General features: G+C 38.0%; 1 protein-coding gene across 2 annotated transcripts in view; it reads right to left on the reverse strand.

Annotated features, from left to right (window-relative positions):
* Positions 1-5,212: 5,212 nt before the first annotated feature.
* adamts3 (ADAM metallopeptidase with thrombospondin type 1 motif, 3) overlaps positions 5,213-13,334 on the reverse strand; it is a 121,895-nt gene continuing 113,773 nt past the window's right edge. For both annotated transcript variants that reach the window (XM_059550202.1, XM_059550201.1), the window contains 3 exons: positions 9,938-10,145; positions 8,859-8,976; positions 5,213-7,647 (listed from right to left, as the gene is read on the reverse strand). In XM_059550202.1, the coding sequence (XP_059406185.1) occupies positions 7,169-7,647; positions 8,859-8,976; positions 9,938-10,145 (805 nt within the window). In that variant the 3' untranslated portion in view covers positions 5,213-7,168. The remainder of the gene's footprint in view (positions 7,648-8,858; positions 8,977-9,937; positions 10,146-13,334) is intronic.

The following is a 13,334-nucleotide window of genomic DNA, read 5'->3' on the forward strand; positions in this document are numbered from 1 at the left end:
GTGGGTGTTGAAGCATAAGACACTTGAGACACATACAGCCGGAGTCTGATGTGGTGAATGGGGCAGGTTTCAACAGAGCACAGCCTTTCTGAATTTTTCATAGAGTGTCTGTCAGAGGATGTTTAATGGACAGCCATTCAGATCTAAAAGAACAGTTTTACTGCGTTCAAAATGGTAAAATAAATTGAGTAAATATTGCAGGAAATGAGTTCTAAACTGGAAAATAATATAAGGAGAATAAAAGGACTCAGGATCCAGTGACTGCCTCGTTTTGTTTGATTCACTTTTACTCCCCTGGTACTTATATAATACATTACTCCCTGAATCGAGTGAGGGATTTGCAATTATCCTCCCAACATTCGAGTGCATTAGTTACAGTAATATAATTGGACCTGATTATCATCTTTATGGGAAGTTTCTTCCGGTCTCCTATGATTTTCAGTTTTCTTCTCTGCCTATGGCACCGGAATTCCATGTATCAAAATGGCAAAAAAGAAGCTGTTGGGAATTCAAGATAAAAAGAGATGAAATTGAAAATGGCGCAAGTTACTCAGCAATGCTGACAACATGGACAGGCACAGAAAATGAATAGTGAACTTCATATTTGTTTCCAAGTCTCCACTTATTATATATCACTGCTACTCTGATTTATTGCTTTTTTGAAATTAATGGAGTGGGCCTGTATTTAAATAGAGATGTAAAATTTTACTTTTAGGCATAACCTTGCATTAATGTTCATTTTCAAAACATAAATTATCTAATTCATTTGTTGGTTTATTGATATTTCCAGTTTTGCGTGTGTAAGTAATCCAAAGGCTTTGTTGCTTTTATATCAGTGGAAGCAGCATTGAGCTGAACCAGGACATTTTTAGCTCCAGAATAGCATGTATTCAGCATGTACACTCGTCCCATATGGTGAAATTTAGTCCAATCTGGCCAAAGACCTAAAAATTTGTTCAACACCCCTGATTTAAATGAGTAAAAAAGGATTCGTATGTGCTCTAATACAAAGGTGTGCAGTAGGAAAAATTTGCTCAAGTGTCCAGGCTTATCTCTCAACTGCAGACACTCTACTCAGCATTCTCTCACTCTCGCAGAGAAACCACCATTGAATGAGGAACAGCAGAGAGCCTAACAGCCTTCAGCGCAGGCCCTGGTCAGTGAAGAAACTAGGATGCACAAAAAATACACATCAGCCCTCTGAGAACATGGGCAGGAGATTTGCATACATCTGCAGAGCTATTGCTTGTTTACATTTATACATATTTAACCTTGCTGTAAGAACATAAGAGGGCTTGTAACACGAAATTAATTGCATTAACGTTTTTATGGGAATCCTCTCTACATATACAGGTGCTGGTCATATAATTATTATAATTATCATACAACCCGAATTCCGGAAAAGTTAGGACGTTTTTTAAATTTTAATAAAATGAAAACTAAAAGACTTTCAAATCACATGAGCCAATATTTTATTCACAATAGAACATAGATAACATAGCAAATGTTTAAACTGAGAAAGTTTAAAATTTTATGCACAAAATGAGCTCATTTCAATTTTGATTTCTGCTACAGGTCTCAAAATAGTTGGGACGGGGCATGTTTACCATGGTGTAGCATCTCCTTTTCTTTTCAAAACAGTTTGAAGACGTCTGGGCATTGAGGCTATGAGTTGCTGGAGTTTTGCTGTTGGAATTTGATCCCATTCTTGCCTTATATAGATTTCCAGCTGCTGAAGAGTTCGTGGTCGTCTTTGACGTATTTTTCGTTTAATGATGCGCCAAATGTTCTCTATAGGTGAAAGATCTGGACTGCAGGCAGGCCAGGTTAGCACCCGGACTCTTCTACGACGAAGCCATGCTGTTGTTATAGCTGCAGTATGTGGTTTTGCATTGTCCGGCTGAAATAAACAAGGCCTTCCCTGAAATAGACGTTGTTTGGAGGGAAACATATGTTGCTCTAAAACCTTTATATACCTTTCAGCATTCACAGAGCCTTCCAAAACATGCAAGTTGCCCATACCGTATGCACTTATGCACCCCCATACCATCAGAGATGCTGGCTTTTGAACTGAGCGCTGATAACATGCTGGAAGGTCTCCCTCCTCTTTAGCCCGGAGGACACGGCGTCCGTGATTTCCAACAAGAATGTCAAATTTGGACTCGTCTGACCATAAAACACTATTCCACTTTGAAATAGTCCATTTTAAATGAGCCTTGGCCCACAGGACACGACGGCGCTTCTGGACCATGTTCACATATGGCTTCCTTTTTGCATGATAGAGCTTTAGTTGGCATCTGCTGATGGCACGGCGGATTGTGTTTACCGACAGTGGTTTCTGAAAGTATTCCTGGGCCCATTTAGTAATGTCATTGACACAATCATGCCGATGAGTGATGCAGTGTCGTCTGAGAGCCCGAAGACCACGGGCATCCAATAAAGGTCTCCGGCCTTGTCCCTTACGCAGAGAGATTTCTCCAGTTTCTCTGAATCTTTTGATGATGTTATGCACTGTAGATGATGAGATTTGCAAAGCCTTTGCAATTTGACGTTGAGGAACATTGTTTTTAAAGTTTTCCACAATTTTTTTACGCAGTCTTTCACAGATCGGAGAGCCTCTGCCCATCTTTACTTCTGAGAGACTCTGCTTCTCTAAGACAAAGCTTTTATAGCTAATCATGTTACAGACCTGATATCAATTAACTTAATTAATCACTAGATGTTCTCCCAGCTGAATCTTTTCAAAACTGCTTGCTTTTTTAGCCATTTGTTGCCCCCGTGCCAAATTTTGAGACCTGTAGCAGGCATTAAATTTTAAATGAGCTAATTAAGTGGATAAAAGTGTAAAATTTCTCAGTTTAAACATTTGCTACGTTATCTATGTTCTATTGTGAATAAAATATTGGCTCATGTGATTTGAAATTCCTTTAGTTTTCATTTTATTAAAATTTAAAAAACGTTAAAAAATTCGGGTTGTATATTGAATATTATCAAAAAGTTGATTTATTTCACTTAAGAGCTGAAGGCCACTATCAGAGGAACCTGGGCTCTCATAACACCTGAGCAGTGCCACAGACTGATCGACTCCATGCCATGCCGCATTGCTGAAGTAATTCAGGCAAAAGGAGCCCCAACTGAGTATTGAGTGCTGTACATGCTCATACTTTTCATGTTGTATAGGAATCAGTCCAATACAAGAGGTGTTTATAGACAGCAATTTCACTGATAGTGATTGTTTCGAATCAGCAGCCTTTGTGCAGGACGTTGTGGTGAATAATAGAAAATCAATGAAAAGTATGTCTCACGGCTATAGGCTAAAACATTTCTAACAAGATATTGTGTAACCATATTTGTCACTTCTTCAGCAGATAAAACATCAGTATGTGTTCTCAGAGCTCAGCAGGATATTGGATACAGGGCTAAAGATAAAACATGGTGCTGTTAGGTTTTCATTTTGGGTGAGACAAATCTCGCCTTGCCAATTTTCCTCTATCTGAGCTCAGCTATATTTCCAAGCAGCAAGATTAATAATGCCTTACTGCAGTAGACAGGTTAAGAAATAAGTTCATGTATACTGTGTGTGCTTGTGTATTCACAGAAAAGCACTACACCATGAAAATAATATAGACAATGCTTATTGTTAAGCAATATTAGGTTGCTAAATGCTGTGATTGACCAGTCAGAATAGTATCAGTTAGGGGTGTCACGATATACTGGTACTGACAATAATCACAATATTTAAAAATGAAACATTGTTATTATGTTGATTAGGGGTGTCACAATATACAGCGCTGACCATTAGCAATAAAATAAAAAGTACATACAGTAGCGTTAATCTCTGACATGTAATCAAAAAAACTAATGACTTTCCAAGAAACCCCTGATCCAGCTGTAGATGCATAAAATGCAGATAGAAATGTTTTGACTGTTGAATGAGGAGAATTAACACATCATTACAACAATATATGCTTTATCTGTGTATGTTTATAAAGCAGTGCTAATCGACTATCACTGTGGAATACAGTTGAAGTTCATACAAGGAAATTATTTAAAACACTGACTGATGCTTTAACACGAGTTTGGAGTACTAGTATGCTGTTATTCTTATTATTTGCAAAAGCAAAGCAAGTCACTGTTTCAAAGTGCTTAAAACACCAGATGGCAAAACATGCTACATTTCAAATATCCTATTGAAAGTATTAAAACACCATTATTAATGCAATTAACAAATCATCAACTACCATTTTACATAAAGTGTCTGTAGGACGCTTTCTTTTATTTCAAAGTTTTACAAAGCAGTGCTTTGAAAGCATCCATCACTAATGCTAAGCTAAAAACAGTTATTATTTTAGTGTCTAAGTGTAATTGTTTCTTTTAATGCAATGGTGTGATTACTTGGTGGTAAACAAAAAAAACAAATAAATAAATAATAAACCAAAATTGATTATTGATAGTATTATTATTATTATTTTCATAATATGCATTTGTCATTATTGTGAATTGTTCTGGCCACAATAATCCTGTAGTAAAAATCTGATATTGTGGCAGCCCTAGACAATATAATTATGGGTCATTTTTGACAGGCCACTTTTGATCAACTTGAGTGTCTTTATGTTAGTTTGCTCTTACAGTTTGTAGCACGTGTGTGCTATTTTTAACTTTTTTTTTAATGCTTGACTCTTCAGGTGCTGCTCTTAGTGTAATGTGCTCTCAGGTTTATGTCAACTATGCTTAAAGGGACATGTTTAATTTTGATGTCATATGTCAATGGATTCTTCCTCCCGATTGTTTTATTTTTATGGTGGACTTTGACTTCTTCTTAAGTGGCCATATGGGCTGATGATATGCGTTTCATACTTGAATATTTTTTTTTCTGGATGGATTTCTTTGTGCTTTAAGGTGCAGTTAATGCAATTACATTTCATTACATTTAAGGAATGTAGAAGACTCTCTTCCAGAATGACAAAGTCCAGGGGCACCGTAAGGGGGAGGTGGGTTGGTGGTCTGGGGGGAAGTGCCCCAGGTGTCCTGTGTAAAAGGGGGCCCTTTGGGGGGTGATTTTCACCATTTGTAGGATTATAAACATGGATTTTAAGTGTAACTAGTTAAATAAGAGCTTAGTAATGAAACGGAGAAAATATGAGTTTTCCTTTCATTTAAAAAATAAAGCAAACCTTAAAAAAATACTCTCAAGAGACCGCATGGTGTTTATCACTTTCTTTATTGCTATGAACTCCCCATTACAACAAACAGCCTCAGTAGTGTACACTTCCATTACAACTAACAAAAGTACAAATTAAAACAAAAAGAAATGACTTCAAGCGGTTAGCAACTGTAAGACAGAACAACAATTGACACTTAAATTAACCTGGAATTGTAAGGATAAATATGCTTTATCCTTTATGTTAGGTGTCTGTCTGTGGCTTAGGGATTGTCAAATTAACTTATATCTCGCATTCTTTTGGGTCTCTGAAAGCATGTTGATAATATTAGCAACAGTTTATTAGCAGTAAAGTGAAGAACAATAAAAATGTAAACTTTTTTTGTGATGCACACAACATTGACCTCAGCTTTAACTGGTTTAATGATACAACTATTGTCTATTCTAGAGGATCAAAATCCACTATAATTATTATTTTTTTAAAAGCTACGAATTAACTGTAAATTAACAGTTTCGTGCAGGATTGGGGGATTTATGGTCGAAGGACAATATGAATCACTGTAAATGACAGCTTTGTTTAGGATTTTCTCCACAATTTTTCTATTTTAAAACGGCTGTGAAACAGCTTTACCTTTTAACATCTCAACAACTGAGCATGTGTCTTATTTGTATCTAAATTAACAGTTAAAATTACCATAAGGTTATTCACGTCTACTTTTGTGAGCTACTTTCAATGGGAGTATGCATTTTTGGTCTGAAATGACAGATAATTTTGCACATACGTAAGACATGATGTTGAACTTTGAATCTTAATAAATACTCTAAAGTTCTCAATGGTATATACAATAGCTTTACAGTGGCACACAGGTGAATGTGTGTGTACAGTTATGAACAGCTGAACTCCACTGATAGACTAACTGGTTTCCTTGGTATTGCAGTCAGATGCACTGTGGTTGTGATAGAATTCTTAATTATAAAAAATAAATAGCTTTCCTCCCCCTCAGACAAGTGAGATATCTTGAGCAGTGTCTCACAGTATAAGATCTCCAGAAAGTTTAGCTTTACTCCTTCAAATCTGGCCTTAAACATCCAACTCATCTCACAATATGTATGATGGGCATCCTACACCATGGTGAAGCTGCTTTTAATGACGTTCAAGCTCAATTTTGTTGGTGGCTAAATAAACTTCTAGCTGCGAGGATGAATTCATAAGACAAAACAAGGGAAATCTAACAAGCAAGTGTTAAAGAGAAGCCTCAACAACATGGCAAAATGAGGAGGAAAACAAAAAACTATGATAATTAATTTGATTGATGACTTGCTGAGAGGCTGATTCATAAATGAAATCATTTTGGAATGAAAAGTAAATATTTTAAGGCAATTTTTTATTTCACTGTTGTTTGTTCCTGTGGGCTCACAGTGTTTTGGAATATATATTCATCAGAGCTGAACTCATGGCTGATCGCACATTTCCTAGTATATTATTAAAGTGTTCTTAATATAAAAAGCACCGATAATGCTCCTGAATCTCTTATTTTTAAAAATCCTCAGTTTGTATTTTTGTAAAAATAATACTGACATTTTACATATACAGTATTTACAGGAACGTTCATAAATATTAATTGGTCAAACATGTTTGGAGCTGGTAAAAATAAAACCGTTTGTGAAGTTTGTTACAACTACAAGCATTTCCTCACGAGTACCACCGGAGTCTCTTTATGTACGTGCACCAAACCCCTATAGACCATACCAAGCTGATGAAAGGATCATCGTAAGAACTTCTTTGGCACGTTCCCCATCACAACAGTGTGTGATAGACAAGTGTGTTTTCAAAACATACTGCTGGTGGGGGAATTGAGAACATTTAAAAGTGAACCAGCACTTTACTCTCTCTTGCTTTTAAATATCTTTAGGATGATCTGAAGGGAAAGATGATTGTTAAAGGTCTATGTCTACAACAAACAAATAAGAGAGAGTCCAGAAGAAAAAAAACAAACAAACTAGCCTTCATCTCTCCACCTCGGATGATGCTGTTGGCCACTGACTCTCTTGGAAACTTTCCAGCTGCCATGGCGCATCTTCAGCGGCATCCTTGTTCCACAAGCTATGGATCGTCATTGCAGGCAGATTCCTTGTACCTAGTTTGAGGCGCTTTTGAGTCTTGCTGTTCTTGGTATTGAGTTTGCGAGGCGGGGGAGTGGTGGTCTGCTTGGAAAATTGGCCTTGTGACAAGGGTCCCTGCTGGTGTAGCTGTGAGACTTTCAGAGTTCCATTTAGAGAGGCTGAGAGTGTCTCCAGAAGTTGGGAGGCTGAACCGAAGCGAAGTTCCTCTTCTGTCTTAGCAGCTTCGTGCAGAAGAGGAGCAAAAGTGCCACTTCGCTTACTGCAGGATTCACAGCAGAGCTTGTTGTAACCTGGTATTGAGCAATAACGAGCCAGAACCTCCATTTGACAGAATATGGACTTGTCTCCTCTGCATGGCTCATCTGTTAGAGAAGCAGAAGGTTTTATTCAGTGCCTTTTTAAGAAGTTTTTCTTTTTTTGTCACAGAAGATGTCCACATTTTTTACAAGTTGTCTGTGAATAGATAAGATCCCTAAAGCTGCAAAGACTAAAGTCTCAAACCCAATTTGTTCATCTCTCCTCTTTCCACAAAAAAAAAAAAAAAAAATACAGAGGTCATGAGGTCTTTCTATTAATATAAGTCATGAAAAGAGCCAATCAGGTTGAATTTAGATTACAGACTATTTGCACCAGGTGAACCACCAACTGGTTTGTCTTTTACAGCTTAAAAAGAAACAAAATGCTTCCAGATCCCTAAGGTGTCCTGCTGTTCTGTACACAGCTGAAAAGGTAAGCAGTGTGCCAATTGTAAAGGGTTGGTTATTTGTTAACCTTCCACCGAGATGGATACCATCCAGATGTGGCTCAAGCCATTAAAGCGAAACTAGGGGAAGCGTCATGCAAGCAAACATAAAGAAAGTGCTATTCACGGTGATGTCTGCTGAGATTTATTTTGGATTTCTCACTCTTATCACTGGAGTCTGTGTTCTAACAAATAATGCGGACCAGCTGACCGTTAGCAGTAGCAAAGTCAGGCTTTCATGTTTGTAAAGAAACTTAGATTTGTCTGTACTCTAGGCACCGCAGTAAAACATGCTGTATTAAATGCAAAAATAAATGCAAAATTTCTAGCTCATGGGGTTCGAAAAATCAAAAGTCTGGCTTTGGGAAGACATGCTGAATTTTTTTTATATTACTCATGAATAAGAAACGCTGCCAAAACCTCATGTTCATTTCAAGCTTGTAGACATTATGCAACCTAATTAATAGCTTTCTCATATGTAATGTGTGTCTAAATAAAAGCTCTCAGCTGACACCTAAGACTGAGTAAACAAGCTTCTCCAGAGAAAAGGTGAGAAGTTCACAGACCACAAAAGCATTCTGGGAAATTAACTGTGGTTAAGAGCACCATGAATAATTTCATCAATGCAAATGAATTTGTGCATTGTGCAATATTTTCCATTCTCTTTTAACAGGCTTGCTTTTGTTTGATTAATGACATGAACAGTTCAGTCATTCAAGGCACCATAAAATTGCCTGATTAGGGAAGTTTTTTGTCCCTGTGCTGCTTTCTGCACAAACCAATTCCCTGCTTTGTGTTTCAGGATTTGCAAAGGTGTCCATGTTGTCTTACCATGGCAGGGTCCTGGCCTGCAGGGCCTGTGTAACTCGGGCTTCTCGCCGGTGCATTGATCTCCAATACGACATGTGACCGGACGTCGCATCACACCTTCTCCACAGGACACTGAGCACTGAGAGATAGAAGGTTAAAGGAACATATGCATTTCAAACATCTCTTACTATGTCCTAAACACAACACAATTTATTTGTCCACAATGAACACAAAACTGCTGCACAAGAGGACACAATCACAGTCTAACAGAAGATATTTGATATTTAATGTATTGTTAAACTTTAGACAAATTAGATTTCCAAGTGGATGGGTCTACAAGTGACCCTTGTTTTTTTGGTTAATTAAATGCATCTATAAATGCTTGCTTTTTGAAATTTTCAGCTGGAACACACTATTTATACAACAAAATGCCAAAGAGGAGTGCATGAATATGCAAGTTGTTAAGCACCTAATGCCCAGTTTACAGTAGGAGTTCATGGTCAGCCTGATCAATGACTACAATGTTCATAGATAGAGTGTTAAATCCATCTGCTTGGGGTCAAAATCAATACCTCATAAGCTTACTCACTAGAGGACTCACCAACTGCATACTAGCTTGAACTCTTCAAAAGACATCTTGGCAATAAAACACTCAAAGCCTGGATTTTAGCTTCACATTCTGACACAGTTGGGTAATGAGGGCACTGTCATTAAACTATCCCCACAAGTGAATTTTTAAATCAACATTGACATAAAATCAACTGAAATGTCAGATCTCACATAGACATTTTCAGTGCAGGAAAATGGTTTCAATGTAAAAAGTACAAACTGAAAATACATTAGTGCTAACCCCGCCTCCCCAGGCGTTTCTCGATTGAAAAAAAAAAATCCTTCTTCTTCAAATGAGATTTTGTAATCTCACAATAATTTCAAGCCCAATTACACATAAAACTTGCAGATTTTCTTTTCTTTTTTCTGCTGAGCTTTGCAAAATACAATTGGACCAATATTCTCACTTTCCCAAAATGCCACTCTTAAAATCCTTGACAACTTTTGTATTCATAACAACAAAACATCATGTGATCTTAAGAAAAATATACCTCTGACCATGCCCCAGTTCTCCATTGGGCTGGGCAGGGCACTCTGTTACATGGCCTCCTGATCTCAGGCTTTTCCCCACTGCAGTACTTGCTATGGATAGAGCGGTTTGTGCCTTCATGAAGGAACTGGACACAGCGCACGGTGCGGATTTGGTATCCCAAGCTTCCACAGGTTTTAGTGCAGTGTTCCCACTCCTCTGTGATCCATCTGTCAGAAGACAAATTAAATGTGGTTCAATATGCTTTTTAAGCTGTGATATATCAAATAACGTTTCTATGTCTAAACGTCTGCTTAGTTTCAAATGAGAATACTGTCTCATCAGCTATCTCAACACTATTCATTTATAGCACACCTTGAATGGAATAGTTCAGCCAAAAAATCTGTCATCATTTACTCACCCTCAAGTTGTTTCAAATCTGAGTTTCTGTGACAGTGATAATCATCTTAATTCTATTTTTTAGAAACCAAAATTTATAAATCATGAATTTGAGAAGAAATAAATAATGCTAAGACAACTACTGACAATGTTCAAAATGTGAATCATTATAACTGACAAACTTCTTATCTGTCTGATTAGTGTTATCATTTACAGGTCTGCCCCCTTATTTCAGGACTATAAAACTGCACAACACATTTCCTGCTTAAACAGCAGGAGCTCCCATTCATTATTCCTTGTCTGAAGACAGACCAGCTGCTGACAAATCTGTGTCAGAAAAAATGAATTAGATGGATTACTTCGCACCCTGAACGTGATCAGAGAATGTAAATGTTCAGCCTGATAAACTTAGGGTGTACTCACACTAGGCACGGTTGCCATGAACCGGGCCCGAGTACGATTGTCCCCCCTCCCCACTCCCCCTCTGGCCTGCACTCACATAGGGTTTCAGCATTCGTGCCGGAGCACGCTTACGTCATTATGGTGCGACGGTTTCGGGATAAACAGTAAGAGCGGCGCTCTCTGAACACAATGGAGTCCATCGCTCTGTTTTCTTTGTGGATAATTTTGTGTCGTTTGGTCCACGGTGGTCCACAGCCCTCTCACAGCCTGTTGTTAAACAGATGTGTCGCCTTAGTGGCGCGAAAATTTTCACGTAATCGTGCTGCTCGTATGAGGAGGTTTGCGAGGTACCAGCTGAGCTTTTGGAGCATCGCAAAACCGTGACGCCACGCGTCCTGTTCCGTGCTCCGTCACGGTTAGCGCTCACACTGCATGCGAACCGCGCCCGAGTCCAACTGAACCGTGCTCTGGCCCACCTCTTCCAAGCGGGCCAGGGCCGGCCAATCGAGCCGCGCCTGGGCACGGTACGGAGCACTTACACTAGTCAAACGAACCGCGCTTTGGTGGTCAAACTTACTCGGGCACGGTTCAAACTGGCTAGTGTGAGTACATCCTAAAGTGGGATGCATCTGTCGCTCCTTCATAAACCTCAAGACCAATTATACAGTCATTAAGAATATATCTACAGCAGAATACGACACCTGGTCAACACTGACAATGTATTAAAGATGGCTTAACATCGAACAACTACCTTGCAGCATTCTTTAAAGGGATAGTTCACACAAAAATGGCAAATCTGGCATCATTGACTGACCCTTATGTAGTTCGAAACCTCAATGACTTGCTTTCTTTTGTGGAACATAAAACATAAATTTTTGAGACATGTCTCAGTAGTAGGTCAACAGAAGTCAACGGGCATCAAAACAGCAATTACTTTTATTTTAGGGATAAAAAAACACAGAGACCAAAATTATTTTTCTTTTCTTTTCTTTTTCTTTTTTTTTTGGATGAATTAACCCCTTAAATTATTATTATTATTATTTTAATTTTTATTTATTTTTTGGTTAATGATAGATGCCATATTATCAGTGAATGACTACTACAGACCGACCAGAGGTTACATCAGTGAAGAGAGTAAAAAATACTGACTAGTTTTCTAGTCAGGCTCAGTGGTAGAGCATTGCGTTAACAGCACAAAATGTTGTGGGTTCATTTCCCAGGGAACACACATACTGGTTAAAAAAAGAAAGGAATTGTATAGCCTGATTGCACCGTACGTCGCTTTGGATAAAAGCGGTTGTTAAATGCATAAATGTAAATATAAATGACTAGAATCAACCTGCCACCCCTACACAGCACGCTTGTGGAAATGAGGAGACAGTTCAGCGGCTGAACCAGCCTGTGTAACAGAGAGCGCTACAGAAGGTCATTTGTGCCTTGTTTGTGACTTTCTAACTCATCCACATGGTGCATCAGTGGAGGCATCACTGACCAGTGTGAACTGACATAATTAAAAAGTGCAGCTTGTACTACTGCTCTTATGTAATACACCTTGAACATACACAGCCATCTGCTTAGATTAAGTAGATGTGTTGAAATGTTAACATTTGTTACATTCATTGTAAAAAAAATATTTTAATGGCTTGATTAATTGATTGATTGATTGATTTAATTCTTGATTGCAATGATGTGCTTAATACAATAAACAGCCATATAACATGGTCAGGAAGTCAACATGTTAATGTTTTTTTCAGGAAAATACTTATGTTAAGGAAGTCAGCAGATCATCCCTTTAAAGAAGGTGATTAGAAGCTAAAGTATGTAAGGCATTTACGTACCCCTGGAAGTGTCTCATTTGCAGAATTAATGTACCATACTGGAGTGTTCAAATGATTAGCATGCCGAATACTGTGCTCAAACAGAAGTGCAATGGATAAGATGAAGTGGAGACTGTTTTTTATTTATTTATGAGTAAACTATGCTTTTCAGTAAACATGAGTATCAATAATTATTGGTTGTCTAGTCTGTGGATGGGTAGGCTGTTCTGCCTTTAAAGACATTGCTGGGGCAGAATGCAGATGTTCTAACAAGCTTGTTCAGAAAACAAGCCACCAAAACTGCAGCGGAGTGAGAAGAACGTAGACTATGATATGAAGAGATATATTTCTGACTCCTTGCATGTTTATTAAATTAAAAATTAAATTTAAAGTTAATTTAATTAACACTTTTTGCATTAAGAAATAAGGGTTTTAGTTCACACATTTTGCCATTTTTAATTATCTCCCACATATTTTAAAGCAAAAAAGCTTTTTAAAAAGAAAGCAGATGAAGCAGGGGAAACTAAAATGGCCACCACATGAGTCAAGAGTGAGGAAGATAAAAGAGAAAATTAGTACAAGCAAAGGCAAAGGGAATGGGGAAAATTAAATGCAGGAAGAACTGCAGTGACAATCTCCTCTGCAGATGTGAAGGATGAGGAGCCCTGGTGACTGATGGGTACACGGAGGAAATATCAGAATCGAAATGGGAAACTGTCACAGCAGCTGACTCTCCAACAACAAATCAGCTTTTGAAAAATCATATGATTTTGTATTGCATCCTGTTGTTTAACATTAATG

This window comes from Carassius carassius, chromosome 5, assembly GCF_963082965.1.
Source record: "Carassius carassius chromosome 5, fCarCar2.1, whole genome shotgun sequence".
NCBI classification, from domain to species: Eukaryota; Metazoa; Chordata; class Actinopteri; order Cypriniformes; family Cyprinidae; genus Carassius; species Carassius carassius.